The 15,240-nt window shown below is 38.6% G+C and overlaps 1 protein-coding gene across 2 annotated transcripts in view; it reads left to right on the forward strand.

Annotated features, from left to right (window-relative positions):
• lrrk1 (leucine-rich repeat kinase 1) overlaps positions 1-15,240 on the forward strand; it is a 134,181-nt gene that overhangs the window by 44,464 nt on the left and 74,477 nt on the right. For both annotated transcript variants that reach the window (XM_073811892.1, XM_073811893.1), the window contains 6 exons: positions 1,362-1,499; positions 3,057-3,169; positions 6,816-6,886; positions 7,852-7,981; positions 12,332-12,444; positions 14,595-14,809. In XM_073811892.1, coding sequence (XP_073667993.1) covers positions 1,362-1,499; positions 3,057-3,169; positions 6,816-6,886; positions 7,852-7,981; positions 12,332-12,444; positions 14,595-14,809 — 780 coding nt within the window. The remainder of the gene's footprint in view (positions 1-1,361; positions 1,500-3,056; positions 3,170-6,815; positions 6,887-7,851; positions 7,982-12,331; positions 12,445-14,594; positions 14,810-15,240) is intronic.

Here is a 15,240-nt window from a genome sequence, read left to right on the forward strand (position 1 = left end):
TTCTCATTTCAACAAAATCCAGCTTTAAATAAACACACTTGCACAACTCCGCTGCTACCCCGCATAAACAAACTACATCTATTGTTTCCATAAGGCTGGGTTCTTTGGGAAGCTGAACAAGCTTAAATTTCCCTCAAAAACAACACCACACTTCTGTGATGTTGATTTTGTGTCAGCTCTTGGTTGTGTGTGCGCTTTTCTGGTTAAAGCGCCCATATAAGGACTTCCACTTTACTTCCTGCACTGAAATTGCCCATAAAAGAAATAAAGCAAGATTGCTACGTATGAATCTTTCAAGTTCGAAAAAAATTCAGAAACTTTCTTATATAATACTCCTTAACAAATCTTACATAGAGATATAGCTCACCAAATTTGTTTATATTATTTACCCAAGCTGATGCTCTTCTAAACCTGTATGAAGGTCCTTTGCTTCTATCGAAATCTAGAAGAGTTTTATAAATAATCGTATCCTCAAAATGACCGGGATAATAACAGTTATGAAGCTTCAAAAAGGACAAAAAAATCTCCACAGAAGTAGCTAGCACAGAACTAATGTACATACAGAAGTTGCTATTTACTGCTGCCCCCCCCCCCCCGCGCAGCTCTCATATCTCCATTCTGCATGAATAGAGATTTTGATTATGACACGAGAGCTCGTGGCATTTAAATATCATTGATGTATTATTAAGGAAGCAAAACTTTTTAGGCTGTGCTATAGTGTAAATACTCAGAACGTAGCAAAGCCAAGGGTGCCTTATTTCTTTTTTGAGGCGACTACTACTACATACTGTAATAAAATATCAAGGACATAAATTTTGACTTGAGGTTTTGTTTTAAAGTTAATACTTGGCAAATACCGAACTTTAAAATACACTGTAATATACATCGAGTGTATTTATTTGAGCATGGTGTTTACCTCTAGGTTGTACTCCATTGTACTACCATAATAAATTTTTAATACTTTTTAGGGATGCACCGATACTGATACTGGTATCGGGTATCGGCCTCGATACCACATTTTCTAAAGTACTCGTACTCGTTAAAAGTCCCCCGATACCTGAAATCGATACCACGGTCTGAGAAATGTCTATGTTTGAGCGGCGTGTAAGGGGTTAATGTCTCTTGTGTTGTCCAAAGAGGCAGAGTTTACAACCAACTGGAAAACTAGTCCTTTGTTTTTTTGTTAAATTATATTACTAAAGCTGTTACCTGTAAATTTAAATCATGTTTTTTATTAAGTACTCGGTATCGGTATCGGCAAGTACTGAAATGCAAGTACTCGTACTCGTATTCCAAAAAAGTGGTATCGGTGCATCCCTAATACATTTCAGAAATAATACTGAGATAATTTTACCCCACAGAAAATCTGTAAAGCTTCAAACAACCAGATAGAGAGCCTCACCGACACCATCTCCATCTTCTGGAGGACTCATCTGAAGGAGGTGGACTTCTCTGAGAACAGCCTGAAGGAGCTTCCCTCATACATATTTGAGCTGGAGGTACGTAATGACCCGCTCTGTGAGGATCCGACAGCTTTGTGTGCTAACATTTTCCATCTCCGTCATGCTGGGAAATCATGAATCATCAAACTTGTGCAAAGTCCATGCGGGCTTGTGTCAGTGATGTCATTAAATCCATAAGAAGAATACCAAATACAAAGTTTTTAATGTAACTTTTCACTTAATTTTTTTAATATAACAGTAATGATGACAAAATGATATTAAATGAACAAGCGTTTTCATTAGTGGCCATTATCGGTATTTGTTCCACTTATATTCTTCATCTCAACCACATGATGGCACTGTACTCGTAGTAAACATAATTTTGACCACATCCAAACATCCAGTGTTTCATCTGTGTGTACGTTAGGCATGGGCCGATTACCGGTTTCAAGGTATACCGAGGTTTAAAACAGTCAAGGTTTCAAAACCACTAAAATGTTCTGTGATACCGTCTCCAAGGTATGAGCTGTGTTTATACAAAATTCATTAAATCATGAAGTCATGTGATTGATTTGATGTTTACATTTAATATATATTACGAAAATATTATATATGTTTTGAAAGCATATTATAATTTAAAGGCTTTATTGTACCTGGCATTTGAAAATAACACATTTTAGTGTTGCAATGGCAATACCGCAACACCATGAAACCGTGGTATTTTTGCTAAAGGTTATCATACCGCCAGAATCTTATACCGGCCCATGCCTAGTGTACGTTACAGTTATACATTTATAAAATAGATGAATTAAGAAGAAGCATTTAACGTTTGCTTATCACAGTTTTTTTTTTTACTTGAAAGATCCCAAGTGAGCCACGAATGTTTACAAATATATGCCAGAGCAGCTCAGTCAGTAGTAAAGATTTTATAGTAGTTGAGTTTTCCGTTAACTTCATCATTGTTTTCGCAAGGTTCTGGCCAGATGTCAACACAAAACTATGTAAGAAAGTAAGAGAGAGAGAGAGAGAGAGAGAGAGACGAGGAGAGATGGCAAACTAAAGGGCTTAAAGTCCTTGAGCTAGAACAACGGGGGGAGAGATGGTGATTAGTCATTTAAAATGTAATTTAATGCTTGAGCTGTTTGACTTTATACATATTTGGTATTTATTTATTTATTTATTTTTTATGTTTGTTCCGAGCAATATATAAAGACACATAACATAGGCAATAAGGAAGCATTTAGATTAATCTATACAAACAGATACTTGGAGGTGGACTGTTTTGACTTGCGCCACTAAGCAACTACCCAGAACATCCAGATAACAGCGTTAACCTGCTAACCACTTCTTTGAATAATGTAGATTATTTAGTAACTTGTATATCGGAACATGGCCATGTAGTTTAAACATTTACCCTGCTTCATCATTCAGTGAGATAACAGAGATAAATGTGTTTACAATAAGTGCCCGTGATATCAAGTTCGCACTCGCAAATTGTCTTGATAAATTACCAGTGCAGGCCAATACCGTTATACAATAATGAAACGTCATGTTTATACCTCCAGGTGTGTGAGTCAGAGACATTACTGTGTGCTTTTGTGTGTGTTTTTTTAGGCGGTTGTCTCTCTGAAGTTGTGTGGGAATCAGATCTCCACTCTTCCCACTCCTAACAAATGGAAATGTTCTCTTCTCCGAATGCTAGACCTATCCAGAAACCAATTGGGGAAGTAGGTCAAGTGCGAACACACCTTTGCTTATAAGCTCTGTTGCAAAATCCAGTCAAATTTAAAGACGTAATTTGTGTGTGCAGCCAAAAAGTACAAGCGCTGCTTAAAATGTTAGTTTATGTTCAGATTTTGTGTAGCTTTATTCATATTCATCCGGATCACTTGACGTCACTGTGTTTCGTCGCCGTCATTTTTGTGTCCGGTCACAGCTGCACGCTCTGCTTTAGTCTATGGTCACAGCAGCCACAACTACCAGATGAAGATCAATAAAACACTCCCAGGAGGTTCACAACAAGATCACAATATGCCCGGGATATGTTGTGATTTTTTTTAAAGCCTACAGCAATACGGTAGATCAATACGTCCTAAACCACTTTTTCCCTAAACTTTTCACTTTACACATAACCTTTTTATATACATTTATATACGCCAATGGAAATGTTTGCCGCTTTTCCATTGCATAGTACCCCATGGTTTGGTTAGGTTTGGGTCGGGTCAGCTTACTTCTGGGAGCTTTTGCATTGGGTGCAGTACGTAGTACCCGATACTTTTTTCGTACCACCTCGGTTGGGGTTCCAAGCGACCTGAGCTGATATCAAACGTGACGTGAAAACACTGTAGATCACTGATTGGTCGCATTCAGACAGCCAGCGATGTTATTGCTGTGTGTCACCCGTCTCTTTCAATGAGGCGTTTCTAAATCTGCATGAAACATAAACAAATGAGTACCATCCACGCCAGTAACTGACGAGAGAAGGATGGAGTGAACTCCACTGCTTCGTTCTCATTGGTAGTCGCTCCCGAAGTTCGCATAAAGTTAAACTTTTTTTAACTTTCTCACCCTACAGTCACATTAGCTACAAAAGTGAACGACACCGAGCGACACGCACTCACTTGATGGGCGTTCCTTGGCTAGTTTCCAAAAGCGGTATCAAAAGTCACTTTAGAGGTATTGTTAAGTTACAAGAACGGTGTTTTTGGATTTAAAAGTATTTATTTCTCGATAAAAGTAACAAAATATATGAGATAAAATGCCAAACTTATCAGATATATACATAAATACGCATTTTCCGCCATCTTGAATTATTTTCTCAGACTCGACCACAGACCTACGTCACGCTGCTCCTTCACTCCGATTTGCAGTCGCTTTGTCGCATCGCTCAGCATTTGCATAAAATAGCCTGCTTGTCTATTTTGGCCCCGCCTTGCTCGCGCAGCGGCAAACTCGTCGCTTGTCGCTGGCAAACGGCCACTTCCATTGAAAATGAATGGTAGCCTGTCGCTCTGTCTCTGTTGCTTGTAGCTAATGTGACTGGGGGGTCACGTTGCTGGACACGCCCATACGGTCGCCAACGGTCACTTTCACTCGTGCCGCCGGAAGTCGCCCGGTTTCCATTTAAATTAATAACATTGCGTCGCTCTGCTACTGCTGGTCGCTGGCTGTCTGAATGGGGCGTGAGAGAATCGTCACTACCAGCGTCATCGCTATAATGTAAAGATTAGCTTTACCTTAGTGCTAGCTTGCGCAAACGTGTTGTCATCTGTGCTCTGCTATAAGTTCCCAAACTTCCTTTTAGTGATGAAAAACATCCACAGGTTGAGAATCAGGGACACCATAAAAGTTTTTTCCAGACTTGCAGTTTGTGGCTGACGCCACGGGTGTTTGAACAGAAACTGTCATGTGCGACAGAGGTAGTGATAAACGCGATGTGCAAACATCTATTTGTGGCGGACTGAGAAGCACATAAATGAATGGGAATGTACAACGACGCTCTCACTTGTATGATGTCACAGCAGTAGGCAGCGCAAATATAACGACACGCCTATAATCCCTCCCACTGCGAAGTGATACTAAACTCGATGGAAAAAGTAACCATGCCAATGTGAGGTGAGCTGACCCAAACTAAACTAAACCGTGGGTTACTATACAATGAAAAAGCGCCATTAGAAGACCACCGGCAGGTACTCCATTCTTTATACAAATATTCATACAACTGATTTCGACAGAGATTGTTGTAAGCATGTGGATAAGCTAATGCCTTCATACTCTCGTAAAAGTTACATTTATGATTTACCAAAATGACTTACAGTGCATTTAAGCTATCCATTTTATCAGTATGCATGTATGCCCCAAAATGCCATGCAGGAAAATTTTCTTATAAAAATATATAAGCATACAAATATATCAAATGAAAGAACAGACCCTCTGCTTTCAAACAAACAATAAACAAACAAAACGGGAAAAAAAAAGTTTCATCCTATCTATATTTGTTTCTCCTAAATATGGGTATTTTTATTTAAAAATACAAATATTTTAGCAAAAAGTTGAAATAATTGCATTTTTGTGAAGGAATTTTGTTAGAGATCAGATTCAGAATAAGGGGCTGTGCACACCAAAGCTTTTACGCCCGCGGCCGGTGCATGCTTTCAGTTGTTTCCAATGGAAGCTCGGCGGTTTTCAAATAAGCCAGCAGCTAGCATTTTTTTCGCACTGAAAGCCGGCGCTCAGCGCTTTCTCCACGCTCAGCTCTGAACTCCAAGAGTTGAAAGAGATTCAACTTTGGATGAAAAGCTACGCTCGTCAATGTAAGTTCTCACACGCCTGTCCAATCACAGTGGAGGAGGGGCGGGATAAGTATCACAACAACCAACCAGCTCACAGCTCAAGTACTGTATTACAGCTACCAAAGCGCTCGGCTGAAGAAAGCTGGCGCTCAGCTGATAAAACAGCTGACCTTCGCCGTCCACCAGGCATTTTAGCTGCGTAAAAAAGCTTTGTTGTGTCCTGCCCCTAATAATCAAAACATACACAGAGTTTAAAGCAACACCAAAGAGTTTTTTTTTTACCATAAACTAACGTTTCCAAAAAAGTTTCAGTGGTTCATCCACTCAAAACAGGGTGAATGGCACTTTCACATTCGCTTTGCAGCCCTCTATCGGCCAAAACCGCACTAAAGAAGTTTCCAACCGTCGGGTAGTGGTCCTGTAGTTCGAGTGAAAACTACAAAAACTTGCTTTACGGCAGACCTACAATCCAATCAGAGCCAGCTATGCTGCAGTATTTACGACAGTGCTAATGAACAATAACGCGTCTAACCTGTAGGGGGAGCAAAGAGCAATAAGTCTTTAGTGTTGCTTTAAAATTAGTAAATAATTTAAAGCCTCAGTTTTTTCATAAATTGGCTAAGTGCGTCTAGTGGATAATCGCGGTATTGCAGGTGAACATAAAAATTTATCAGGAACACGTTTTTTATGCAAATGTTTTCTCTTAATTGACGGGATAACTCGTCAATGGCATGGAAAGAGTTAAAAAGAGGACGCTTGCTCCTTCAAAAACGCGTGGTGCAGCCAAAATGCGGATAAACAGTGCATAACTCTATCTGCCTATAGAAAATCATCCAAGAAATCATCCACTGCCATTAACGTGTTCTGTGTGATCGGCCCCTAAATTGGTCACTTAGTCACTATATTTTATTTAGATTTTTGCTTATTAAGGTGGCTGACTAGGTTTTGTAATAGAGCCTTATACACACACACACACACACACAAAGTATGTCTTAAAACACTTCTTCACCATTAATACATTTTTATGGTCCTCGATGTTGTGGATTGTATATGAATTGTGAAATATACCTTTTTCTTAAAGGACAGGGGAACCTACCAAAACCAGGAAACTGGCCTTTTTCACTACGTGGCACAGAAGGGACCCAGAACCAGGTACAGTGCTGCATATCCAAACACTGTGGTTATGTTGCCATGGCACATCACAGTGTAAGACTGTAATTATGGCATTACCAGTCCAGAAATAAGCTCACCAAAGTGAACGCTGTGCAACTGCCTGGCAATAAAACCAGAACAATCACCATGGTAATAACTGTGTGGATTGTTCTTGTAATGGCAACATGGTCGAACAAAGAGGTCTAAAATATGAAATAAAGGCCAAATTGATTTATCTCACAGCAATAGTATGACATTATCATGTTTTACTTATTTTTGCTGAAAATGCAACAAAAATGTGACCCTGGACCAAAAACAGTGAGGGTCGATTTTTTTTATTGATATTTATACATCATAAATAGGCTAAATAAATATGCTTTCCATTGATGTATGGTTAGTTGGGATAGGACCGTATTTGGCCGAGATACAACTAATTGAAAGTCTGGAATCTGAAATATCGAGAAAATCGCCTTTAAAGTTGTCGACATGAAGGCCTTAGCAACACATATTACATATTATAATGATAAATACATCTGTGATATATTTACGACAGGACATGTACAAAATGTCTTCATGGAACATGACCTTTATTTAATATCCTAATGGGTATTGGCATTAAAAATCTATCATTTTGACCCATACAATGTTTTGATGAATATTGCTACAAATATGCCCCTTCTACTTATGACTGGTTTTGTGGTCCAGAGTCACAAATATGGCTTATGTATTAAATTATGTGTTTTAGTGATTATGGCTGAAAAAATGGTTTTCAGATGAAAGGCACTTTAATTCACTTTATTTTATTCTTTTAATCTGTACCGCTGGCCTGCTGTCGAAACACCCATCCATATTATTGCAGTATTAAGTAGCACATTCATGTGTGCTTAATGTTCAGGGATGTAATTCTGCTGTACATTATGTGGTTTTACTGAGTTTCTTATACTCTGGTGGCTTTCTTTTAACAGTTTGTTCCATTCAGTTTCCCGTAATATTGCGGGATTCTTTGGAAGTTCTCTTCCTGAATGACAACCAGCTGGAATGTGTGCCGCCTTCAATATGTGCCCTCAGGAACCTCTCTGAACTCTATCTTTCCAAGTAAGTCCTAGCGCAGCAGCTGTGCATCATGGGAATTGTAGTTTGTAGACTCACAGTCTTGTTATGGATCTTTTTTTAATTTTAATAATTAGAAGTTGATCAATGCATTTGATCATATAAAATAGGCCAAATAGTATATTTTAGTGGCATTATTTTCCACTTGTAATATTAGTCAAAGGGTTCTTTCACCTTTAACCCCTTCAGACCAGATTTTCAGGTGTTTAATCAGTGTGCCTTATTTTGATTGGTTGATCAGCCTTTTTTATTGGTTTGAAGCACAAAACATGTGATGTCCATTCCAGTGGACGCAGGGTCTGAAGTAGGGATGCTAAACAATTAATCGCGATTAATCGTTAGCAGAATAAAAGTTTTTGTTTACATCACATATGTGTGTAAACTGTGTATAATAAATATGTATATATATAAATATGAACACATTCATGTATAATTTTAAGAAAAAAAATGTATATATTAAGGATTTATATTTATTATACATAAATATACAAATGTATATACACATGTAAACAATTCTAAAACATATACATGCATGTGTGTACACTTATTTATACAAAGTTATTATACACAGTTCACACACATATATGATGTAAACAAAAACTTTTATTCTGCTAACGATTAATCGCGATTAATCGTTAAGCATCCCTAGTCTGAAGGGGTTAAGACTTCTGTATGCTAGGGATGGGACGATTACCGATTAACCACGATAAATGTCCTGACAGTTAGTTTTATTGTTTAAAATGTAATTATCATTACAAACGTGTTTGATTACTGTGATTTTGAAAACTTGCAGTAAATCATGTCCAGCCGAAATCCAAAGTTTGATGCAGGCGTGCACATGCAACATAGTTTTTTTGCACAAGAAGCCATTTAAGGGATAATGTATTGTATTCATTCACGGGAAAATTATTCGACAGATTTTATTTTTACAACAGAAATAATTTCAAGGACATGCGATATTAAATTGTGATTTTGAAAAATAAAACTAAATGTTTTCGGTGTGTGTATCAGTTCTTTTTGAACATTTCCATCTCATTTTACAAAAATATTGATAACCTTGATAACTTTGGTCACTATAATCATGATATGAAATTTTCATACCGTCCCATCCCTACTGTATGCATAACCCTTTGCTTAGCGGAGGTACAGAATACTGAAAAGCACTAATGTGTGTGTAATGTCAATGTGCTGCTGATGGATTTGATCATAACCGTGATGATCTCTAGAGAAGACATTTTTACATTCTAAGTGGACTGAAGATTTATGTAATGCACAATTGGATTAAACTATTTTACACTATGTCAAACTTAAAGTCTTTTTTAAACAAGAATTAGTCCAGTTCAATAATTATTATTGTGATGGATTGAATTTTTTAAAAGCCAGAACACTCTCTGCATAGACAGCAATTTTTAAGCATCATAAAGTTGGCTCCTGATGCATACAGTAGGAGAAAGGAGTGGGCCTAGTGGTTTGAGTCAGGACTTGAGTCAGAGTCAGGCTTGTAACCCGAGCGTTTCTGGTTCGAGTCTCATTGCCGGCAGGTTCCGACTTAAGGTGCCCTTGAGCAAGGCACCTTAAACCCAATTGCTAACCGGGTGCTTTTGGGATAGCGGTGTATTCATGACTTGCATGTGCGTGTGTTCACTACTTACTGGGATAGATTAAATGCAGTGGTCACTAGGGTTGTGCCGATACTATTGTCTATACCAGGGGTCACCAACCTTTTTATGAGCAAGGGCAACCACAATGGATAAAACAGGGCTGGAGGGCTACTTTTTTATTTAGTCTATTTAAAACTTTTTTGTTTTACTTTTTGTTTTATTTAATTGCGTAGTTTAAACGAGTGAACCAATGAACTATTGTCATACAACCCAATGTTTAAAAATCCTTTAGATGATGATGGCTCTCTCTGACTCCACGACAGCGACCCATATTTCAATGTTCGGTTTGACTTCTGTCAAAGGTTTAATAGAAAGACGAATCATTACAATTTATTTCAAATGAATCGTGCAGCCCTAAGATAGGATGTGTTTATTAAAAAAAAATGTGTTATGCTTTTAGCACATGATTGTGTATTTTTTCGTGTTAAAATATCAAACAGGTTGTGTTAAAAGTAACACAAAATGTGTTCTAATAATAACACAGATATGTGTGTATTCTGGGACAATGCATTTAGTGTGTTGTCCCTAAGCTTACACTGATTGTGTTGTGTTTAAAGGTGACATAGAATGATTGAACGGGGTATTTATCCTTGTTCTGTGATGTGACATGTAGACAAAATTTTTTTGTTTGGGTCTGTAATGCCTTAGAAGCTTCCTTAAAACCTCTCTCAGATAGCTGTATTAGGGTGGGGGATTTTAAACAAGTGGTTTTGCACCTATTTGGCTCCCCCTACTGGCTTAACTTGCAATCTCATTACTGATTGGCTGACTTTGCTGCCACTCTAAAAATGTAGCCAATTATTATAAAGTGGAGGGGCATTGAGATGCCTGTGATGTCATAAAAATCAGTTTTTCAGATTGGGCTGTTTTCTGGCTGACATTTCAAAAAGAGGAATTTCTATGAGACTGAGATGTTTAGCATGTCTAGCACTTTTTGTATGTTTGTGAATGTGGTTAGACTACCATTATTCAAAAAAGACAAGGTAAAAATGTTTTTTCATTCTCTGTCCCCTTTAACACATCCGTTATAATGCTGCATACACACCAAACACGAGGCAACGCGTTCCTCATTCTAGATTATTCGTGTGATTTAAATTTTGGGTCATTTTTCTATTTGCACGAAGACGTGTTTGAGACGAATAGCGCGTGTTTTCACGGCAATCACACCACCTAATTCACGTCATTCGCATCGCCCCACTCGAATTCGCGTCTCTTCGTGTCTTTGCGTTGACTTTGTATGTAATCTAATTGCGCAAATCGTTAAATTCGCATTTGGTGTGTAAGCCCCATAGGAGTGTAGTGGCAGGCATTTTCAAGTTACTTGAAAGTAAATTCAGTCTCACTTGCCCATCCAAAGCTCATCCTGGACAAGTGGATAAGCGCAAAATTCGAGTCCTGCACTGCATTAAACTTAGGTAAAAAAAAAACAGGTCAAACAGCTTGTTTATTCTAAAAACATTTAATTCAGTACACAATATTTTTACCCACTATACCCAGCAAAATGTTTTACCCAATATTGCAGTGTGCTGTATGTGTACTGATTTACTTATTAGTAAGGATGCACCGATATATCAGACTGACCAATCGGCAGATAAAAACTTTTTTCCCCACTATTGGACATCGGCTGATTGTTTAAAAACAGCTGGCTGATGATCTAAGGGCGCACTCCCATTATCCAAACCATGCCCCAGCGCGATTGTCACCCCTCCCTACTCCCCCAGGTGCACGCACTCAGACTGTACTTTTTTATCGATCCAAGTCCGGGCGCGCTTTCGTCATTAAGATGCGATTGTTTTGAAAAAAAGCAGGAAGTAAAGCGCTCTCTTAACACTGGAACCCACCATAATGATAAGTCTGTGTTTTTTATTCGGAGTCGTTTGGTGCGCGATTACAGACAGCCCTCTCACGTGTCATCATATTGCTTAGTTGATCTGTCATGTGTGCAGCTCGGACATTCACGTAACCCCGCTGCTCGCATCAAAAGGTTTTTACGTAGGCGGATGAACGTGAGTGGTCGCGCAACTGACGTCTTCACCTTTTGAATCGCGCTCAGGCGCGATTGCGCTCACACCACAGCCTTCCGCACCTGAGCCCAACTGAACCGCGCTCCGGCCCAACTCTGCAACCCTGCCGCGGCGCGATTAACCAATCCGCGCCCGGGCACGGAACAGAGCGATCACACTAGTCAAACAAACCAGGCTTTGGGGGTCAAACGCGCCCGAGCGCGGTTTGGTTTGGATAGTGTGAGTGCGCCCTTAGTGTACGTTATATCCTTGCAATCAAAAGGAGCAGAAAAATGCATCAGAACTTGTGCTGTGTGATTATTTTGAATTGGGTCTCAATGAGAACAGAATTGCAGTTTGTATTCTCTTGACTACTACGATTTCATGATATAATGCCGTATAACAAGGCGTAAAAAGCATGTGGAATGGGTGTCTGTGTACAGTGGTCCAAATCGCTCACTCATGAGGATCAATTTTGATTAGGTTGTTGCCTCAAATGAAGATCTTTTTGCAGTGTGTTTGAAAGTTTCTTATATTACAGTGAAGATATTGACTGCTAGTGCATATAGCTTTTCATCTCCACTACCTGGTTTATAAATTCACAGGAAACAGGCTAATCATGTTTTGTTTAGACTTGCATAGCTTTAATTGAATCTTTCATTTCTCTGTAGTAATCCAGGGATCCAGGAACTTCCCACTGAGCTCGGGCAGCTCTCCAACCTTTGGCAGCTGGACATCGAAGACTTGAACATCACCAATGTTCCTGCTGACGTCAGGAAAGACGGTATAACACTGCTGATATTACTGTAGCTGTTCATATCTCCATGATACCCAAAATACCTGTTTTAACACCAAAAAAACATTACATATTTTCAAATTCTAATACTTACTTGGTTTCAGTACATTATTATTCCTCGAATTGAATTTGATGCTAAACGCCACCTCTGTCAAAAACAAGATAATAATATTTACTGAATGCTCTCAGCACGAATCAAATCCGCTTCATCCTGGCCTCAGACCATTCAGAAAAACAGAATCAATAAGAAGCTGGGTTTCCATCCAAACGTGAAGCAGATCTTTATAAAGTTTGCAAAAACAAAACAGAAAACTAATGTGAATTAGGCGCATTTCCATGCAGTTCTTCAAAGCGGATAATAGTGTTATTGCTAACCTTGTAACCAGCAGTAAACAACACAAAGCAATAACCTGAACCGTTATTGACAGAAGCTAGAGTTGTAACGATAGCTGTGTTGCCCACGATTTGGTGCACTTTGTCAGTAAACATAAATTTTAGTTCTTTCCCTTAAAACCGCTTCTGTACAGCAGCCGTTTCTCACAATCTGCCCATTGCAGTTGCTTCGTAAAACATTCCAGGTTTTGTCAAATCCACCAGCTGAACCAACCGATTAGTCATAAGGGTTTAAAGGGCATCTATGGTACATACCCCAAATTAAATGATGACACGAGTTATAGTCTCCAACGGAAATCTCTTTTCTTGGACTACAACAAACACACAGATTGTAGGCAACAGTTTACTTCCTGGCATTGGTGATGTAGACAAGGCCGACGTTATCAAAATTCCTCCCACTTCGCCTGTAAGTTAACTTCTGTTTGCATTGCATTGTGATCGAATCTTTCAAACATGGTAAGGATCGTCACATTTCCGGCTGACTTCAGAGGTATCCAGGCCAATCAGAACTTACCGATTAGCTGGCCAATGGGGGACACGTGCCTTTCAAATCGATGAGTTTTGTACAAAATTTGTGTGTTCCAGGAAGACAGGGAAATCTAGATATACAAAAATGTACAGTATGTGGAAAATAATGTTTTTTTAACCATAAACCGCACAAACACATTGTATTATACCAATTACACAAAATAACGTTGTTTTTTAGACATAGGTAATAGGTGCCCTTTAATGTTCGCTACATCAGAATTTATTCACCATATGTGTTTTCATCTTCACAAATTTTTCACAAAATAAAAACCACCTCAAGCAAACGTAAACACCTTCATTTGAATTAAGGGATTTTTATTTAAAATTTGTCATTTCCATGACTCGTTTCTGATGCGATACTTCAAAATCTGCATGAAAGCAGGCAACATAGCTACTGAAGAGTCTAAAATTGCTAATTTACAAGAAAACATGTACAACGCACACAGGGTTTTGCATCATCATATTATAACATACAGTAGTCTCATCCGTGTTCTGTAATGGGAAACCAGAGACATGTTGTTTTGGTATCAAGCCTCTAAAACGCTGCATGCCCCGAATATGTTTGATCAATATTTCATTTCGTAAATGCAGCTGTGAATTGTTCAGTCTGCTGCCAAAACATCATAGAACTGATGCATTCGTTGGAATATTTAATGCATTTTACTGACGCAACAAGCTCAAGAGGTTAAGGCAAAATGGTGTTTCAATAACAAACACACACACACAAACACATTATCAGCCTACATCTGCTCTGTTCGCTCAAAACGACACCATGGGTAAAGTTGCGTCACTCTCTCAGTATTCAACTGTGCTCGTATGCTGGGGATTCACTGGAGCTTGTGATATCACTTATGTGTATGTGTTATAACAGTTATATGATTATTAACGGGGGGGGGGGGGGGGGTGTATTTATGGTTGTTTTACAAAACCTAGTGAGTAACCTTGCTGTCTGTACTGCGTGCATAGGCTGCAACCTTATGAAATAAAAAGCTTATGACGCAATACTCTTTAAATTTATTAACGTAATGGTTCATTTTTAAGCAATAATTAATTTCATTAAAATTAAGTAGGTTTAACAGACCTTTACCAACCAGACCTTTAATTAGTCGGAATGCATGAAATACCGTTTAAAAAACAGATTTTTAACAAACATGCTCTCTCATCCACTTGTGATCCATCTTAATTTCAGGTGTAAATGTGCTCTCTCTGTGTCTAAGGTCCTGCTGCGGTTTTGGCATACCTGCGAGCGGAACTGCGTGGGGCGGAGCCTTGCAGGTTGCTGAAAATGATGGTGGTCGGTCCTCCCCGACAGGGCAAGAGCGCTCTGCTTGAAGGGCTTCAGACGGGCAAACCCTCACCGTTCCTCAACACCGACTGCAGCGTTCACACCTCCGGCTGGGAACTGGAGAGACCCACGGGAGTTAAATCTTCAGTAAGAGCTTTTTACACATACACAATAACTCCTTAATAATACTGAATCAAAGTATTCAACTTGCAAATGTCATGTGCATTTGACAGTGGTTTGAAATATAGATGAATGATTTTAATACTTAAAAAGGTTGTGTGATTTAAGATCGATGCAGATTGCAACGAAAGTGATAAGACAGAGATGTGCTTGCTTTTCCCAGAAAGAATGTTGGTTATATAGTTCAGTTTTTAATTATACTTTATTATAATTTAATTGTACAAACTTATAGCATTATTGTATTTTATATTGTACATCGAATTATTTAAGTTTGAAGGAATAGTTCACTTTAAAATGAAAAATCTGTCACCATTTATTCAAACTCATGTTGTTCTAAACCTTTTATCTGATGAACACAAAAGACGATATTTTGAGAAATGATGGTAAACATACAGCTG

This window comes from Paramisgurnus dabryanus, chromosome 2 (genome assembly GCF_030506205.2).
Source record: "Paramisgurnus dabryanus chromosome 2, PD_genome_1.1, whole genome shotgun sequence".
NCBI classification, from domain to species: domain Eukaryota; kingdom Metazoa; phylum Chordata; class Actinopteri; order Cypriniformes; family Cobitidae; genus Paramisgurnus; species Paramisgurnus dabryanus.